At 41.6% G+C, this 19,923-nt stretch overlaps 1 protein-coding gene across 11 annotated transcripts in view; it reads left to right on the forward strand.

Annotated features, from left to right (window-relative positions):
- The window catches only part of ARHGAP26 (Rho GTPase activating protein 26), a 462,069-nt gene that overhangs the window by 354,148 nt on the left and 87,998 nt on the right, over positions 1-19,923 (forward strand). For all 11 annotated transcript variants that reach the window (XM_009241146.4, XM_054556004.2, XM_054556006.2 and 8 more), the window contains exon 19: positions 9,732-9,870. In XM_009241146.4, coding sequence (XP_009239421.1) covers positions 9,732-9,870 — 139 coding nt within the window. The remainder of the gene's footprint in view (positions 1-9,731; positions 9,871-19,923) is intronic.

Below are 19,923 nucleotides of genomic sequence, written 5' to 3' on the forward strand. Positions count from 1 at the left end.
AACATAGCACTGAAAAGAAGGTGTGGAAACCTAGGCATCTAGCCATTGGAGCCACTCCATTGACGGAGAGACGGAGAGAGCCATGAGATGTTTTAATTTTCTATTGCTATATAGCAAATCATCTCCAAACCTAGTGACTTAAAATAGCAATTATTTTATTACTCTCAATTCTGTGAGTCAGAAATTTGAGAAGGGCTCATGTGTGCCCCTTGTGGTATCAGCTGGGGTGGTTTGACTGGGACTGGAGGGTCCACGGTGGCCTCACTCCACACAGCTGGGACTTTGGTACTAGATATTGACCAGAATGCCTTGATCCTCTGCCACAAGACCCCCCTCTTTCCAGGTGCTGTCCCATCATTCAGGAGTCCAGCCCCAAGTTCCAAGAGGGCAAACACGGAAGCAGCAAGGGCTGTTAAGGCTTAGGCCTGGAACAAAGTATCATTTCTGTCACATTCAGTTGGCCAACGCAAGTCACAAGTCCAGCCAGATTCAAGGTGGGGGGAGCTAGATGCCACCTCTGGGTGGAAGGAGCAGTGTGTGCACACAGGCATGGGAGGATTGTTGACTGTTATCTCTGCAGGCGATCTATGGTACCCAGCAAGTTTGCATTTAGTTCCCTTTAGGAATGACTCTGCTTTCTTATCAGTGGCTTGTGCTGAGCACGGGTAGCAACCCAGCGTTTTTATGGAGAGTGCTTTTCTGCCTCCTCTCTGCATTGCCATTTTTTATTCAACCAGGAGCCTCAGGCATCTGGTGGTAGTCACAATTTCAGCCCTTAAATGCCCTTTGTGAGCCTTGGTATGGAGAAGCAACTCATAAATATCTAAAATTGGAAAAACATTTTTAAGATTGGCATTAAAGAAAAAGGAAAGAGAAGTGGGTAATTCAGTTTCTTTAACCTGGTAAAACAGCTCTTTTTCAATAGAAGGTAAGAGACCTCTGTGTTCTAACTAGCTAAGGCATACAATCTTTTCTCTCTTTGCCTACCTGTCTTTCTCCTGTTTTCCAAGGGTTAACATTAGACATTCAGCAGAGGGGTTAATAGTGAACATGATCTCCTTTATTTTGTCACTCACATCCACACACCCTCAAGATAGTACCTGCAAGTCTAGAAACACCCTATCCGCCCAACCCAGAGAATCCATCTATATCTTCCTCCTGGGAGCCATAGTGATATGTTTCACACACAACTTGTGTTTGGTCAGATAGAGTGCACTAACGACCTGCTTACCCTGTCACAGTGGTCCAGAACTTCTGTCCTCCACCTCTGGGAAGGAAGCAGTGTTTGGCACAGTTCTGGGAAATAAATATCCTAGATTAGGAGGAGACAGAGAGGAAAACAGCGAGGAGATATGATATTATGTTTGGGGGCTCACGGAAATTTTTCTTTTTCCATGTTGGTAATACATACTGATTGTTTACTCAATTAAAATTAATGAATCCTTTAAATGAATACAGTCCAGAAATAATAATGATGATAGTAATAGCTAACTTTTACTTACAGCTTATTGTTTACAAGATTGTGCTAAGCAGCTTTATATCCATCATTCAATTTTCACAGCAACCCTATAAGGTTAATATGTTTAGCTCTGTTTTTGCAAATTATAAGCCTGAAGTGCAGACACTTTAAGAAGCAGCTGATTAGGAGAGGAACAGGGGTTGAACTTAGTACTACTCTCAGAACCCAAGCTATTAAAATCTACTCTAGTTAATCTCTTTTCAGTGCAGTAAACATTTTATTGAATATCTACCATTAGCCAAAGATACGTAAAATAGTTCCTTCATTTTTCAAGGCACTCCCATTTTATCAAGATAGAACTAACTATAATACAGTGTGCTAAATGACCTCCAGTAAGATGAATAAAGTGTTATGGCATCACTGAGGATAAATAATTTAATTCTACTGGCATTGGGCTCTGACAGATCAATAGAAGTTTTCTAGGCAGAAAAAGAGTAGAGATAGGAGGGACAGCCACTCAGAGAAGCAGCATTAATCAAGTTGTTTGTATTAAAATGACATGGTTGTGAAAGACTGTGGGTTATTTGTTAGCAAGTAGTGGGTGATGATGCCAGAGAGTTGGATTCAGTCCATTTGCTAAGGGTCCTGAAAACTATAGGAAAAGGTTTTGAACTGACTCCTGAAAACTGGGAGCTCTCAGAAGTTTCTAAGTGGAGGCTAAAATGATTATGTCAGTACTTTAGAAAGACATCCTTGGCAGCTGAACCAAATAGTACCTTGATTGCTGACATCAGAATCACACATTAAATAAATAACAACACAATAGAGTTAACCACACTGTTCTAAACTTGCAGCTCAGATAGTGTCACCTTTGACCTACAGGCTTTGCTTGGAGGTTAGAGAGAGATTCTTAATTTGTTTCTTTTTGCCAGACTTCCTAAGGGGAAATACTAGCTCATAGCATCATTTCCTATTAATGACTCCATACCCTGGACTCTCCTTGAATTATATGAGAACTAAAGAGTAGATTTGATGGTGTAGCTCTTTTTAGCTACAGTCAAGTTTCAGAGTTGAAAGCTCAGATGGCAAAGATTTTGGCTCTTCCCACGCTATGTTAAGGTAGCAGTCAATTATGCAAAATTACCATTTCCGTATGAACAGAATCTTTTCCCCAAACTCACACCTTATCACACTGAGTCTTAAAACATAAAGTAGGCAAAAACTTAAGGTTATGGTTAAAGCAACCAATATTTTTATGCTTCCAGCTAAGATTTTCAAACAAAATATTGAATGCTGTCATGGTCCAAGATCTCAAAGCCCAGAAATTATATTTCTTACAAGGTTTTCCCTTTACTTAGTGTTTTAAAGGCTTACTTGCTAATGACTATGACAATTTTAGATGTTTAAGAAGGACAACCGTATCAAGAAAACAAACTGCTTGCTTTTCATAGTTTTGGTTCAACATGAAATTTCAGGCTACTTAGTGTGTGTGTGTGTGTGTGTGTGTGTGTGTGTCCCCTTGCTGTTAAATTCCAACACATAGTAGTAGGATCGCACTTGTTCTGTAACAATCCATGCTGTTTCTTGTGGCTGCGGCACTCCAAACGGTTTCTGTACGTGGAGCAGGATATACGTGTGTTCATGTGTTATGTACCACAGGCTTTTGCCAGCATTGCCTCTTTTGATGCTTATTAATGTTTGACAAAATAAGTTATAATAATTCCTTCCCCAGTCCATCAGTTAGCTTTGGAAGACGTGGGAGTGTTGATCATTGAGCTGTTCTCAGAAATCCCCAAAGATCAGTGCCCCTTTTTAATGTGTTAACTTTTAACCTCAGATGTCAAGGAGAGGAGCTAGCAATCATGGATGACCCCACTTAACACCTGGACTAAGCACTAAATCCTAAGCAACCTTGCATTCCCAATAAAATGCTAGTGACTTACAATGTAGTTAGCTCAATTTGAGTTGATTTGGGCCACCAATCTGCCTTGATCTGCTTTTACCGAAATATTGGTGACATTGAAATCCATTGCACTAGTTCTGGACTTTGTGCACAAAATGTGCATTAGTTAATAAAATATAGTTGGTTTGGCAACTGACAGGTGTTTAGAAGTCGCATTTTATTTCTTTGATATTTCAAACAGTTGTTGATATGCAAAATTAATAAAAAGGTATGCCTGGATGCTTCACTACATTGAGATAGTCATTGGTACTCTTGCCTGCTCAGGGAGCTAATCTTGTCCAGTGGTCACGGCTTTTGTAATTTGTTCATCAATTTTTATTTTTCAATTTTTTGTTGATTTTCCTTCCAATGGTTCTTGCTTGTACTCTTTTTGTTCCTCTCCTTGTTAGGGTTCAGAAGCAAGCTAGATTTACTTGGGTGTTGAGCTAGAATGCTTCTGCCACAGGGCTATTTTCTTTTTTTAGTGACAAGTGCTGTGTAAGATACTCTTCATTAATGTGATAAGGTAGGTTGTGCATTTGAACACATATATTTCCCCCAATAAATCCCAGATAAACCAATAATTGTTTGAATTGTGAAGCTCCTTTAATATTACTTAAATAAAGGTAGAGATTGTTGTTGTATTTTAATCTATCCATCTTTGTCAGCAAAGAGAACAGGAAATAGAATCTTTCTGGAGATATGGAAAATCACAGCTCTCCATGGATTACCCAAGCTGTCTATATATACCCTCAGTTACTAAATGTAATTGGTTCCTTTTGAGAGATTTTTAATACAACTACCCAAACTACTTTCTAAATTGTTGATCCCTCTGCCAAAATGCTGATATCAACAGGACATAGGACTTCCAACTGTCCTTAAAAAACCTCTGCAGTTACAGCCTCCGAATTTGGCTTCTTAACAGTTACAATACATAAGCCCTGCTAAGACTTGCCTGGCTTCCACTGTGAAGGTGCTGGGTTTATGGCTTCTCCGAGCGCACCATGCAGTCCTCGGTCCCGTTGTCTGTCATGAGAAGGAGCGAGCTGTGCTCAACAGTTGTAGGTCTGCATTCCTAATGCGTCAGACAAACCAATCACACATTACTAGGGACCCTGGTGCATTTGTGTCTCGAGAAAATGCTCAGTCTCATTTCTTGTATAAACCTTTCTGTTTTGCTTTGTAATCCCCAGGCCTCTGCTGTTGATTTATTGTCTCAGAGCTACTTTGCAGTTATAGACTAGGAGCTCTTCATCATGACCTGATTTCCCTCCCATAAAAATCACAGCACATAATAAAGAGTACACCACACACATTACAGGGAGACTCCCAATCCTTTTAAATTGCAGGCGCATGTGACAGATGGGATTGAAGAAGGTCTAAAAATGTGTATGTGACATGGATAAGAACAAATTCCACAAGTGTCAATGCTCTGCAATGTCAAGATGGGCCAGAGGGGGAATATGTGAAATTTAAATTTTATAGACAGTGCAAGGGAATAAGAACAGGAAATTCTGTCATTGCTGTAAGCAGTTAAGATCAATGTTTTGCAAAGAACAGTAATTATATTTACACTTATAAATTAAATCCTCATGTCCTGACTGCAAATAATCCATTGTTGAATCTCCAGTTATTTCCCTTCTTGTGTGTCTCCTTTTTTATTGACTACAGTAATATCTTTTGAACACTGAATGTCAAACTGTATTAGGCACGTCAGTCCTCACCACAGTCCTGGGACTTTTTACAGATAAGGTCTCTGAAGGTCAGAGAGTTATATAATTTGCCCAAGGTCACAGAGCTGGTAAGTGACTAAAATCAGATCCGCCAGACTCCAAAACTTATGTCTTCCCATTTTGTCCTCTGTCTCTCAAATTAATAGTAGCTATAAAGACCACAAGTGCTTAAGACCCAGACAGTCAAGCCATCTAGGTCCCAGTCCAGCTGCACTCCTTATCTATGTGACCTTGGACAAATCAGTGAATCTCAAGGAGTCTCAGTTTTCTCATCTCAAGAGGGCAAGAATAATATTACCTCCCTTACATGGTTATTGTGAGTAAAATAATCCATGTAGATAATCCACGTAAATAACTTAGCATGATAAGTGCTCAAATTCTGTTTGTTTTTATTGTCATTTATACCACCACCATCTCATGCTTACTCTTTGCCACATACTGCACTGAGCATTTTATGTGCATTGTCTTTTCAGTAGCTCTGCAAGGCAGGTATTAGATCCTTGCTTGCACAAGGGAAACAGACTCAGAAGGGTTAATTATCTTGACTGAGATTACATAGCTAGTAGGCAGCAAGGTCAGGATTTGAACCCTACTCTGTCTAGCTCCAAAGCCTGTTTGATTTGTACCCGTATGATGATCTTAAGTTCCTTTCCTGTATTTGATATGATGATATGGCAGTGATGTCAGCGTCAGTGATGGTGAGGTCCGTGTAGCTGTAGGTGTTGCTGCCCACTGAAAGAGAAGCAGAACCAGAATCATCCCAGGTCTGTCTGACTGCAGAGGCCAAACCACCCCTGACCACTGTGACTCGCAGCTTAAGGCGAAACAGTAGCTTGGTATTTATGGATCTGCTAATTCCACTTACAGGAAGCTTGAAATTGGGGATACTTAGAAGAGTTACCCAGAGTTACATTTTTGTTTTACAATTTTATTCCCCAATAGGTTCCAGAAGGCTTACAGTCTTCCTTACTTTTATCTCTAAGACATTCCTGACTAAGTCGGAATTACTTTGTGAGTTTGGACAGTATTAACAGGGCACTTGGGGCAGAAAATAAATCTCCCCCTTTTGTGTTAATTTGGAAAGTCTCTGTGAAATGAGTAGATTGTTCCAGCCACATGGTAGAGCTCCATAAATCCATGGCTCATAGGTTATATGAGCTCCTGCTTCCGTCATTCAGCAGGGTTGTTTGCACAGTGATTCTTCTCTACAGACTGAAGAAAACTTCATTTGATTCTCTTGAAATCATCCCTTCCAAAATGAAATAGGATTGGAATAACCAACAAAGTTGTGAATAATTCAGATTCTCATTAGAATCCCAACTCGAGCCTTTAGCATAGAGGCAAGCCCGTGGCCAGACAGTCAGCAGGCTTTAAACAATTTGCATGTGTTCAAGTGTCAGAGTTAAATAAACAACAGTCACTTGGGGAATGATTTTCCAGAGTCATTAATGAAAGTTTGTGTCGTCTGCTCTGACTTGATCTAATTTGCAAAGGCACCCTATACCTTGGAAGAACGTGTAATAGTAATTATGATAATCACATGTCTGGCACTGGACAATTTTGCAGTGTGCTTCCTTGCACATTATCTCATTTGATCCTGAGAATAGCCCTATCAGTGGTCTTCAGGAGCCTGGGCCTGGCTCACAATGAGTCCCAGGGAACTGACCCTTGGGACTATGGCTCTTGCCCATGGCAAAAATCTCCTTGCAGAGCTGATTCTCTTATGCTTGAATAACTTAATTATTTTAGAGGAAACAGCTGATGAGCAGAGTGAACTTCTCCCTCGTTTGTTACCATGTCTCTTCCTGCTCTGCTGTATATAAATATTGTCTTGGAAGCAATTTTTCACGCATCTGTCTAAAGCCATGATCCTTCCTCACAAGTTACTCTTCTTTGTTTCTCCAGCATTTACTACAGTTCTCAGGAAATAGTAAAAGCTCCCTTTTTTGTTGACAGTTGAAATTGAAGTCCATGTTATTTTTGCTCCCATTGTAATTGGGTGAGGATCTCATTTTCAGTAACTCATTAGAAAAAAAAGAGACAAACTTTGGAGGCCAGGGGCAAAGCAGGATGAGAGGGAAAATAATGAGAACCAGGCCTATCGCTAACTCTGAGTTCATTTTCAAATGCTGTTAGCTAGGGATTGCTGAAGGTGCTGTAACTGAGGCCAGAGGCAGAAAGGTACTAGAAGACACTGTTAGGTTGAAACGCATCCTTTTATGTTTGGGACACCAGCTTTTGTAGTGAAGATTGCCTGGAGATTAGCCGAATGAATGGCTGCTGCAGCCCTGGGACTTCACTCCTGGTCACTCTCCTGCTTAGCTGTGTGGCACTGTAAGATAGTCATCCAACTTGCTGTGCTGTTGGCCTCCAGCTTAGAGATGCATCATGGGATGCATCTGCCTAGCACAGTGCCTGGCAGGTACAAAACTCATACATAGTAGCCATTTTTAAATGTCGATGATAATGGTACACAGTGAGGTTGTCACCTGGGGATGGCCAGATAAAGAGCAGGGGGAAACCTTCTTAGAGGTTGCAGTCCTTGAGCTTTTCTTTCTGTTATAGAGGCTCGGTAAGAGACTGGAGATGTTTGCAGCACTGGTAAACTTGTTTTTTGGGGTTCCAGCTGCTCGGGAAGTTAGGAGTTTTTTCTTGCTTTTACTTTGTTTCCTTCTCTTCTTATTCCCTTGCCCCAGTTGAACTCAGCTACGTGTAGTGATTCAGTTTATCTTGTTGAAAATTTTCAGTCCTCTAGGGAAGATATGATACTGGTGTTTTCAGACAGCTGTGTTTAGGAGTGAGACTGATTTAACCAGCTGGCTGGCATCATTGGAGCCCGAGGACCCGCCAACCCATGGAGAGCAGCTGTTAGGGCTGAAATTCTTGTAATTCTTATGATTTTGTTTCCTACATATCAGCTTTTGAGTTCTGTTTTTAAATGCACACAGAAAAGGAGAGAGGACCATGAGAAAGACTGATGTGTCTAGGGCCACTCATGGGTGAAAGGTGGCCCTAGACACATCAGAGACTGTTAGGAAGGAGAAAACTCAGGAGGGAGGAGACCAACTTCAAAGAATAGGAGATGGTAATGAATGGATCCATAAATTTTGATTTTTCAATATATAGTGGGGGCGTTATGCAGCCATTAAGAATCATGTCTGAAGATTTTTTTAATGAATGAGGAAATACTGTATAATGTTAGATGAAATGTATATGATACAAACAGAATAAAGAATATAATTTCAATGATGAAAAGTATGTGTTAACATTAACTGGGGTAATTCATACAAAGCATTTAACTTAGTGCCTGGTGTGGCAAGGACTCAGTAAGCCATAGCTACAGGAGGGCAGACTCTCTAACCACAGAACATGTTTGCCTCCTTCACTGTTATACCCATAGTGCCTGCTATAAAAGAGATGCTTAAAAGATGTGTGTTGATTGAATGAATGAGCATCAGTATTATTGTATCCATTTAAAAAGGAATCTGGGGGAAAAAAACTGTTATCTTCTGAAATTGTATCTACAATTGTGGCTACTGAACCTCTCTGAGCCTTAGTTCTTCATTATAAAATGCTGAGGACATTACCTGTTGCTCAGGATTGCTGAGAACTGAGTGAGCTACATAAAAAGTACACAGTATGATGACTGGTACCTAAGGGAGTCTGCAGTAAGTGGCGGCTACTATAATCATGGTAAGCACCGTATAAGTATTAGCTGTTATAATTATTACAGTCTGTCACACTTTTATCTGTAGAAATAAAGATGAGAGTTGTCATTTCTGTCTATCATTTTCTTCTCATTTTTTAGCATGAACTTTTAGAAGAATAAAAGCCCCTCCTCCAAAAAAAAAAAAAAAAGCTTATAAATAAATAAAACCTAAATGCTAACAGTGGTTATCTCTAGGTGGTAGAATCGAGATAATTTTTTGTTTTCTTCTTGAGACTTTTCTGCATTTTTCAAATTGTCCATAGTACGTGTGTGGGTGTGTGTATGTGTTACTTTTATCAAGATAAACGAGGAAAACCTCAGCATCACAGATAACACGGAGCTGCTGAACTAGAAAAGGATGCTGCAGCTGAGGACAATTGATGAGGATTGGGAAATGGTGCCCTGCCCTGGGACCCTTTATGAAATGTTATTTAAATACATGTTTCACAGTTTAAGAAAGTTATGAAGTAATTGTTAAGAACTTAGAACCAATGAAGAAAAATAAAGGAATTTTTGATTCATTGGTTCTGGACAAAGGTAGTCAAAAAACTTCAAGTGCTGTTAACAGACAGTGGCTTCTATTGAGCACAGCTGCTTTCTTTTTCCCTGGAGAGAACAATGAAAAGACGCTCAGTGGAAATTGTGGCAGAAGAGGTTAGAAATGGAAGTGGGTGGTTATCAGACTCTGGGATAAGCTTCCAAACGAGAATGTTTAATGCCATTTCCTAGAAAAGTTTAAAATGAAGTCTTGAACAACTGCCAGTGGTCTTCTCGGATCTTTTCTTGCTAATTCCAAGACACTGCCAAGCTTTCCATTGTACTGCTTCAGGCCTGTTTTCTTCCCAGTTCACAGATGTGAGTAACCTTGTTGTGAAACTTTGTTCGCAGATATTTAACACCGTGCCCGATATGCCTCTCACCAATGCCCAGCTGCACTTGTCTCAGAAGAAGAGCAGTGACTCCAAGCCCCCGTCCTGCAGTGAGAGGCCCCTGACGCTCTTCCACACCATTCAGTCAACAGAGAAACGTGAGTCTTTGCTGCGTAGGGTCAGCGTGGCATGCAGGGACATCCCATGCTACCTGCACGGCTCAGGGTGGACACTTCCAGCTTTTCTCTGTGTGCTACTGGCTTTTTGTGTCCTTGAAGACTGTATCATTGTGCCCTCCCAAGTGCCTTTGCTGAGTAACCCTGATAGGACAGGAAGCAATATTATTGAGAATGAAAGAGAAGGGCTGCCATTGAGGATTCTCTTTCCAGATTGCCTGTGGACAAACAGCTGAGTCTCTTTTCCTCCTGCTCCTACACAATAAGAGCTGAGCTCAGGCACTGCTTCTTAAGCTCCCCTTTTGTTAGCAATTCCCATAGAGCCAGTGTCCTTTCCTTTTCTCAGTTGTAATGAAATACCCATTAGTGTGAGTCACATGCCCTACTAGAATGTCACATGACTCTGTGAGGGTGGGACCTTGTACGGCTTGATGTTTTACTCCACCTCTCATGGTGCCTGGCATGGAGTCGACACCTAAAAATATTTGAAATTCATTAGTGAATTAATTAGGGAACAATACCTTACTTGTTCCAAATACCAGCGTGTTATCACCACAATTATATCACATCTGTTTTTCATCTCAGGATTTCTGAGTTCTTTGCAATGATCAGGTACTGACCCCTAAAATACACAGTATTGTTTCAGCCTTTGCTCTAAGAGAGCCTCCGTTTGCTCATCTGTAAAATAGGGATAATAGGACCCACTCATAGGAAGTTATGCGAATTAAATGAAATTATGCATTTCAGCATCTGGCATAAGGCCTGGGACATGGCAAGGGCCAATTACTGAGAGCAGCTACTACCATTATTGGTTACTGTTTAATCACACACAGATAACCAAGGCTGGTTCATTCATGCAGCTGACGTTTACACGACACCTACCAGGGACTGGGAATATAAACATGGGACTTGGCTTTAAGGAGTTCAAAACTGAGTAAGGAAAGTAGACAAGTGACTACAAATGTAAATCAGCATCACAGCTGCTTCCTTAGAGATACGTACATTGAGAGAGGCAGCAAAACACAGTGGTTAAACACTCTCTGGCCCCAGGTCATCTGGGTGTGATTCTGCCTCTGCTGCTCATCAGCGATGAGTGGCTTGGGAAGTTACCTAATATCTCAGGGCCCCATTCTCCTCTTCTGCAAAATAGGGTTGATGCTTTCTATTTCATGGGGTCGTTCTGAGGATTAAGGCCCTTCAAATGTTGCCAGGATCAGAGTCAGTGCTCAGTAAATGCTGGGTGGTGATGGCGCTGGTATTGCCATCATCATCATTATTACTCGTTTCTGTGAGGTACAGTAAAGGGACAGAGGCAGGACAGTGAGCTACTTTGCCTTGAAGAGGAGAGGCTTCATATCTGGATTGGTATCTTTCTTTTCATCATCAAAAAGATGCTTATTTAATCCCCTTGTATTTCTAAAGTAATGGCCTTCCTTACCATAACTCCTAAAAGCAAACCTTCCCCATCCCAAAACCCTTACTGCACTTAAAGATGTCATTGAATCTCATCATGTGGCTGTACCTTGGTATATTTAGCATCATTCGGGTTGTTTCAAATATTTTGCTTTTATAAGTAAAGCTACTATTAACATCCTTGTAACTAAATCTGCTCTTTTTTCATGAACATTTCTTTAGATAAATTCTTAGAATAATTTCTAGGTCAACAGATATACAAGGTTTCAGGACTTTGACCCTGTCCTGGGATTGGCTTTCCTTCTAACAGTAGCCTGTGTTCCTTTTAAATATCTGGCTGGGGTCATTCTCACTGTGGTCTGCACGTGGCCTGGGCCCCTGCTAGTGTACCAGGGAACACTTGGAACAGAACTGGCCTCACACACCTGCTGAATGAATGAGGCATCAGGCTATGGGGTAATGTGCTTCTCAGGTTTCCAGGACAGCCACGGTCACCTAATGTTTTGTACTGATCAGTGTACGGTGTAGATTAGGAGAGGCTAGACAGTATTGGTAAATTCCCTAAGCTTAAAATAGTGCTGGGTATGTGGTTAGACTGAAGCAGAAGCAGCTTTGGAATAGGCTTTAAAGAATTCTCTGGGAGCTCATAAGAATGAAGATGGAGATCAGGAGAAAATCAACTAGATCTTTGTCCAAGATTAATTTTATCACGCAAGGCAGAGGATGAAAGTTACGGATGTGTGAAAGGAGGTCTGTCTCAGCTGCAGAGCAAGCTGCTCTGTCCATGTCTGCAGATGGTAGACAGGGGATGCAAAAGGGGAAGACAGTGAACAATAGGGCCTTTCTCTTAATGTTAGGAAGTGCTCCCTGGAAACATGACCGGAGCATACAGGTACGCTCAGATATTTGTAGGGAGCCTAACTTTCCCTCCTTTCTCAGAGAATAAACATTTTAACTGCAAGTCTGTGTGTTCTTTAATTGCAATTTATATGTGTGTCTGTGTGTAAATATTGGTTTGTTTTAGAGACCCCTTTTTTTCTGCGAAGCTAGCATACTATCCAAACCGGCATGGAAGGCACCCTGTGGGGGGGGCGGTGGGAGAGCTGACTGGGGAAGACTGAGCTAGGAGCTGGAAGGTTCTGCTGGGACCTGCCCCCTCCCAGGTTGTAATCCAGCCACCCATCACTGTCGGGTGAGCAGGTGATAATGCACTGTGAAGTTTTCACACACTTCACCTTTCTCTTTGTCTGGTCTATGGACAAAGACAGAAAACTTTATCCTAGCGCTTTGCTGAATTTACTCTTTGGCATTAAAGTACAGGTAATGATTATGCAAATATAATAATTTGTGAAAAAAAGTATGTATTTCCATATAACAGTGATTTCAGTTTGAGGCCTCCTGATACACCTAGCTCAGTGCTTCCCAAATGCCAGTCATGTATATAACCGCTCATTCACCATTTGTGCCACAGCCACATAGCACATGCACTGTGACTTATTTAATATACTTCTTTAAGTTAACCTTAAAGCAACTCACTTCTTTCCCTGGCTTCATCCTGATACATAAGATCTCTAAGAACATGACTTCAATGGTCTCACTGCATTATTCTCTAATATATGTTAAAATAAATATGTAAGCATTAAGATGGAAAGTGGTCATCCATATCCCACCTTAGAATTATTTTGTGTACCACTTGTGGAATGCGTACCACTGTGGAATGCATACCACTGTTTGGAATCCACAAACTGGCTTTTAATTTTGACTGACTTCCATCCTTCCTCTTAATTTAAGTATACAAACTCAAGTTCCTTTTGTCCACTCAACTAGAATTGGGTTCAGATATTGTCAGTGGGCTGTGAACACTTGCTGTTCATGTCAGTTTCCTGCTGTGCCCTTTCAGTTCATAGTGACACCTGTCCTGGTTTGATGTGACCTTACCTTTCATCAGGTTCTTGCCACAGAGCAGATGCCTGGTTGGAGGGATGTGCTGTGAGGGCACACATGCACCCATAGGCACGTGCACATGCGCACTCCCGCATACCTCTCCTCTACCTTCACACTTGCCCTGCGATCGTTTTCAGAACCTCATTTCTTTTGATAAGTCTGTCCACCTGATCCCTTGTGAGTCCAGTCATTCTCCTTTTTCTCTTCATTGATGCACTTGCAAGTTAATGTTTATTTGGCATTCCATTTGTCAGTCCTCTCTCCAGTCCCCAGTTGAAATGCTTAATGGGGCTGAGGCTTCCAGAGTAGCTCACTTAGGTATTTCCCTCCAAGAGACTCCAGGTGTTGTTGGCAGCATACATTTTTCTCCCAGCCTCTCTGCAGTGTCCTTACTCTGTGCAAAAGTTGGAGCCCATTGTTTGCTCTTAGAGGTGAATCTTGGCCTTGGATTGTCATTTGCCTCTTCCTTCCCGGAGAAGAAGCTCCTCAGGCTTAGGCATCTGCCTTTGCACCTGCACTTCAGGCTCATGGTCTGGGTTATTAGAATATGCTCATAGATGTGTGTCTTATTTTTCCGAAGGGGTTTTTCCTTCAGTGTGAGTAGACCAGTTGTGTGCCCAGGTCCCTGCCTGTGACTCTCTCTCTTTAATCTATGGGTATTAGTATAGTCTTCTCTAGGTGATTTTGTGTTTTGTTTTGTTTTCCTTTTCCTAAACGTAAAGCTGTGGTCTATTCTCAGAATGAGGAGCTTGATGGTTTCTCATGCTCTGTGAGCTGGGCAGGGACTTAGGTCAGTTATAAGACAGCAAGTGGCTCCTCATATCATAGGCAATGTGTGATGGAAATGGGGCTAGGAGTGAAATGGGAGCAGCCTCTGAGATGAAAACTTTGTGGACAAGAGGAAAGGGAATGATGGGGAAATGCAGGATTTGGAAAGCATCATAGCAACAAATACAAACCATCAGGAAACCACTGAATATTTTAGTGAGGAAGGAGTTAGATATCAAAGTTATCTGTAGACAGTCAAGGAAGGTTTTCTGAAAGGAGGAGTTTTGAGAAAGATACAAAATGATATGAAGGTCCCATTCTGGTCCAGTAGATAGGAGTGATCTGTGATGGGAGAATCTCTCTGTGAGTAGCAGTGGGCAGCTCTTGTCTGTAGAACTGCAGAGAGAACTGTAAAAAGGTGATTTAGCCAAATTGAACCTGGAAGACATTTTCCCTAGAAATTGATTTTTTGCTTGTCTGTGTTTAATATCTGTGACTATATAACTTACCAGGTGGTTTCTTGTGTTGGACATTGTGCACCACAACATCCCAATTAATCTTTAAAATTATATGACACAGGTACTGTCCCGATTTTACAGTCGAAAGGAAATAAAATCTACATTAAATAGTGTACATTCAGGGTTACACAGCAACAACGTAGATTTGAACCCTGTTACTCTACCTCAAAGTGACACTGTTAACCAGTCGTTATTTTGCTTTCAAATTGTGGGATGGTTCCCCAGGAGATGCGTTCTATTAGGGTTAGCTATTGTGACCTAGTCTGCAAACTCATCCTTATCTCCAAGGGAAAATGTTTCCAGTTCCACTTAAGAACCTGGAGTTCAAAGTTTCATTAAGCTGGGCATCTGCCCATAAAATGCTGAGGGGCTGGGGTGGAAGTACAAATGGATACATTTGGTAAAGAACTTTCAGGCCAAACTAAATTTGAACCTCATCTAATAATAACAATAAAAATAAAAATAATTATAGCTCTACTTATGTGCCTATTAACCTCATTATCTTATGTCATCCCCACAATTGATGATAATCCTGTGAGGTAGGTTCTTATATCCACATTTTACGGACAAGTAAACTGAGGTCAAGAGGTTAAGCAGTTACACTGTTAGCAAATGGCAGAGAAGGGATTTGTACCCAGGTAGTCTTCCTTCCCTATACTTTGTTATCTCCAAAAGGGTGCTTTTGTCAGTTCTTGAGCTACAGAAGTGAAAACCTTGCTAGCCTGAGTTACAGAAGCAATGAAAACCATCTGTTCCAGCTTCCAGGGCTACATGGGGGCAGCTGAACCATATTGAATGGGTTCCTAAATGTGCGTCCTGTCAGGCTGCAGCCACATGACAGTCTCCCCTCCAAATCTAGCACCAACTACACAGAGAGCGATACGTGTTGAATGGTAGCTTTAATATGCTCAGCCAAGCCACTCACGCTCATTTGCGATCACCTTCGAACAGATGGAACGAGGTTTTTCAACTGTGCTGCCAGATGAATGGCAGCAAAGGAGATTACTGTTTAATCTCCAAGTTTCCACACAGATACACCATCCAGCAGAGACTGTACTGGTACATCTAGGTGAAAGGTACTGACACACGCGCTGTGCTTTTTCTGGACGACTGTAGAAGGGGGAGCCAGAAGGATTGAAGGGAGCCAGCAACAATGTCTTGTACCTTATAGATTTCTTCCAAGAGGTTGCAAAGTGACACTTAGGATTTATTCTGTCTCAAATTTTTAGCATTTATACCAAGATGTTGAAATGCGTTTCTTGGAACAGTGGTTCATAGACTTGAGTGTGCATTTGAATCTTGTAGGGAGCTTGTTAAAAATACAGATGCTTGATCTCCTACCCAGGATATTCTGAGTCAGGAGGTCTTGGCTGGGGCTCAAGCATCTATATTTTTAAAGCACCCTAGTGATGCCGATGCTAACTCAATTTAGAGAAGTACTGGCTTGGGAAGGTGGGGACAGTCAGGGTGGCTTGTCTTCTGTCATTAGCAGAACATCTCTTTGAATCACTGTTGGAGTTTGTAGCACCCTGGCATGGTGGTTGAAAGTGGAGACTCTGCAGTCAGACTGAGATGTTTTAATGTCATCTCTATCACCTACCACTCTGAGACCTGGAGTACATTACTTTCCTTTTCTGAGCCTCCATTTTCTCATCTGTAAAATCTATCACTAATAATAGCTTCCTTGGAGGGTAATTGCCATGATTAAGTGAGCCAGTATATATAAAGTACTTGACACTGGGCCTAGACCGTAGTAAGCACCTAATAAATGTTAGCTACAATTATGATGATTATCATCAGGCTATAGTTTTATCTTACAACTGACTAAGGAAATATCCTTCCCTTTGGAGCCTGCAGATTCCAAAAGAGAGGCCCATATGTGAGGGAAATGCAGAGTCCCCCGGCCCCTGAGACAGCCTGTTTGATGCTTGAGTGCAAAAACATCAGCAGCCTAGGACACATTGTACAGTGTCGGTGGGGGTGGGGGTGGGGGAAGGAGTGAATTCTTGGGCCTTGTTTTACATGGATCATGTTAACTAGCTGCTGAGATTATAGCTCTGAATAATTTTTTTAGTTCCGTTAATTCATCCTGGACCCTCTCCCAGACAGGCCCAGTGAGAGGTTGAGAATTCAGCTTATATATTTCTCATGTGTGTCTTCCTTGTTGAAAAATGACTGGGAATTATACTATTCAAAGGCTTACGTAATGCCTTTCTCTGAGCAGTCAAAGCTGTAGCATGTGCCCTTTCTCAGGTTGCCTTTGCAGATCCCGGGTGCCCTGGGCACACCTGTTTGCTTTGGCAGATGACACGTGTATTCACATGGATTCCTATTGTCACATGGGCTGCAGAAGGTGTGTAATGTGTTTCTTGGGTTAATTATGTGTAATTACTACACGTGACTGAAAACCACGTTGATAATGTGGCCATTAAAAAATGATGCTGTGGAAAGCTGGTGGCAGGAAAAAAGTTCCAGCTAGACCCATTAAATGAAAACAAGCACATTCTAGGTGCATACTTTTGGCACTATCACCAAGTGAACAAAGCAGATACCATTAAGTATGATGTGAGTCTGCTTCGTTAAAAAAGTACATGTCTGTGTGTGTGTATATGTATATATTCCTCTGTGTAGCAGATCGATTGGACATTTACACACCAAAATGAATACAGCTGGAGGGTGGCCCATATGGGATATTTGTGTGCAGATGCAAATGCTTTTCTATACTTTCTGAATTGGAGAGAAATGCATATTTCTTATATATTCACTTGGTTTTAAGTTATTAAAAACAAAACTCCCTAATTGTACCTTTCATGTACTATCTCAAACCCATTTTGCTGTGAGTCATGGTATAAAAGTAAGTAAATGTGTAGTTTCCTTCTTTCTAATGAGCAAGAATATAAGCCGTCTGTACGTGGACTCCTTCAGATCCCAGTGAACTGTAAGTTAACGGGAAACCAACTTTTCCTAAAAGCAAGTTCTCACATAGAAAAGAGGGCTGTCTTGTGAGTAATAGAGTGTCCATTTAAACTCTGATCATTCAACCCCCTATTCAACATTCATCAGAGGCCCATTCCTCCCTTGCAGTTTCTGAAATGGTGTTTTAGGGCCAGTCCTCCTCATTGTTCCTCCATGTCTCTTTGCTGTGGATCAGTGCAATCCCAGGCCAGCCACAGTGACTTCCCCTTTCTCTCATGAAATTCAGTTTTATTGGCATTTTTTCCCTTTGCAAAGAAAAGGGTTATTACAGGTGCCGTAGGGAGTCAGTCTGTCCACACAGAACCAAAATCAGAAGTCGTTTTGCTGAAGATAATCTGTCAAAGGTTTTAATATCATCTTTCATGTACTATGAACAAAACAACAGATTGACTCTACTTTTCCCTTTTTTTTTTTTTTTTTTTTTTTTGAGGCAGAGTCTTGCTCTGTCACCCAGGCTGTGGAGTGCAATGGCATGATCTTGGCTCACCGCAACCTTCACCTCCCGGGTTCAAGTGATTCTCCTGCCTCAGCCTCCTGAGTAGCTGGAACCACAGGCGCCTGCCACCACGCCCAGCTAAACTTTGTACTTTTAGTAGAGATGGGGTTTCACCATACTGGCCAGGCTGGTCTCGAACTCCTGACCTTGTGATCCACCTGCCTTGGCCTCCCAAAGTGGTGGGATTACAGGCATAAGCCACCGCGCCCGGCCTACTTTTCAACACAATGTATAGAGTCTATCATCACCCAAACTCCTTTTTAAGATTTTTTTTTTAAAAAAAGCATTGCCCAAGCTGTTTTTATATACCCAAACATATTATGCAGACTGCTTTTTAAGTTTATTTTTATCATAGGGACTGAGGCTGCTGGGTCAGCCTGAAATGAGACCACCTCGGATTTTAGTGTGGCTTGGCATGTCACTATTATCAGGAACAAGAGCTACAGGGGGTAAAAATTGCTTCAGAAAGTCTGATTCCAAGCTTCCCATGTACTTGGGTATTTCCCAGAGATGGTAAACTCAGAAATTGCTGTGCACTCATCACTTTTTATTGCAAAATTCATTAAGCTGCCGTGCTATTATCATCCCATCTTGTCAAGATGATACATTACAGACTTCATTGCAAAACTTTAACAAGTAGGAGAAAGTACACCTCTCTCCTGACCACAGCACAGGAAAGCCTCTGGGTATTTTGTGTTTGCCTTCCTATTTTTTTAAATATAAATCTCCTTGTCTTGGTAAAACTTCGCTCTGTCTGGTAACTCCCTTTTCTCCTTGTTTGATCATGTGGAGAGTCTGTTCCCTCCTTTTGGCTCTATGAGGCATCCTGAGATGCTGTTAAAGAACAGTCCTCTAGCCTCTTATTTTTGCCCTCTACTCTTAGGCACCATGGAAAGTTGGGATATTAGCCTGTATTCTGACAGAGTCCCATGCATGGTGGGAAACCTCCCGCAAATGTTTCGTATTTACCCTCCAGCTCTGTGTATTCAGTGAGCCAGACCTGTTCGGGCCTGCCAAGACGTGTGAATTTGGCTTGGCTCTGTGAGTGCTTTCCTGGCCTCGCCTCTGGGTTCTGTGATAAACAGAGCTCCTGCCTCCCCTGTGTGATGGGGTTGCCATTAGAGTGGGTCGGAGTCGCTTGGTAAATATGGAAAGTGAAGTTGCTTAGCTCTCAGATTTCCATGGCAACCCCCAGAACAAGTACAATATCACCAAAATTATTCTGCGGCTTTCCTTTTTTAGTTGCAGTGATTTGGTTGCATACTCATGTTTTTCCATTCCTGATTTGTACAAAAAACAAAAACTCTGCCCACTGTCATCAGTACTTTGGTTTCAAGGACGTTTATGGTCCCTGTCTAAAGCACCTGAAAAATTCAGTCACACAAAACTACCTCTTTCTGTTCCAGCAGCATAAATTTTTGACTGTGTATTATTCCCTTATATTTAATATTTATCTTATAACCATTCACGGAGCCTTAGTGTCAGTGACCCGTGGGCTAGGCACCAGGAATGGATTGCTAATGGTGACCTCACCTGCCACGTTGATGGATGCTGTATGGCCAGACAGCATGTCCCTGCCCTCGGGTAGTTTGCATCCTTAAGGACCAAGTTCACATCCAGTTTGTCACTCCTTATAGAACATATGTTTGTGAAAGCACTGCCAATGCATGCTTACCATTATTTGGGGATTTATTTTATCATTTTTTTGTTGCTGGGGTCTTGTTTTCTGTGATTGATACGAAGACAGATTCTTGTTGACAAACATGTTTGAGGTGGGCAAGCATTCTCACTGACTTCAACCAGTTGAGGCATACTCCTGAGTTGTGGGCATTCTTTCCTTTTTGACATGGTCCTCTATGATCTTGTTGACTTGACTCATAACTAGCTGTTTTTCTTTTGAAGCCCACTAGCCTATAATCT

Source organism: Pongo abelii, chromosome 4, assembly GCF_028885655.2.
Source record: "Pongo abelii isolate AG06213 chromosome 4, NHGRI_mPonAbe1-v2.0_pri, whole genome shotgun sequence".
Taxonomy (NCBI): Eukaryota; Metazoa; Chordata; class Mammalia; order Primates; family Hominidae; genus Pongo; species Pongo abelii.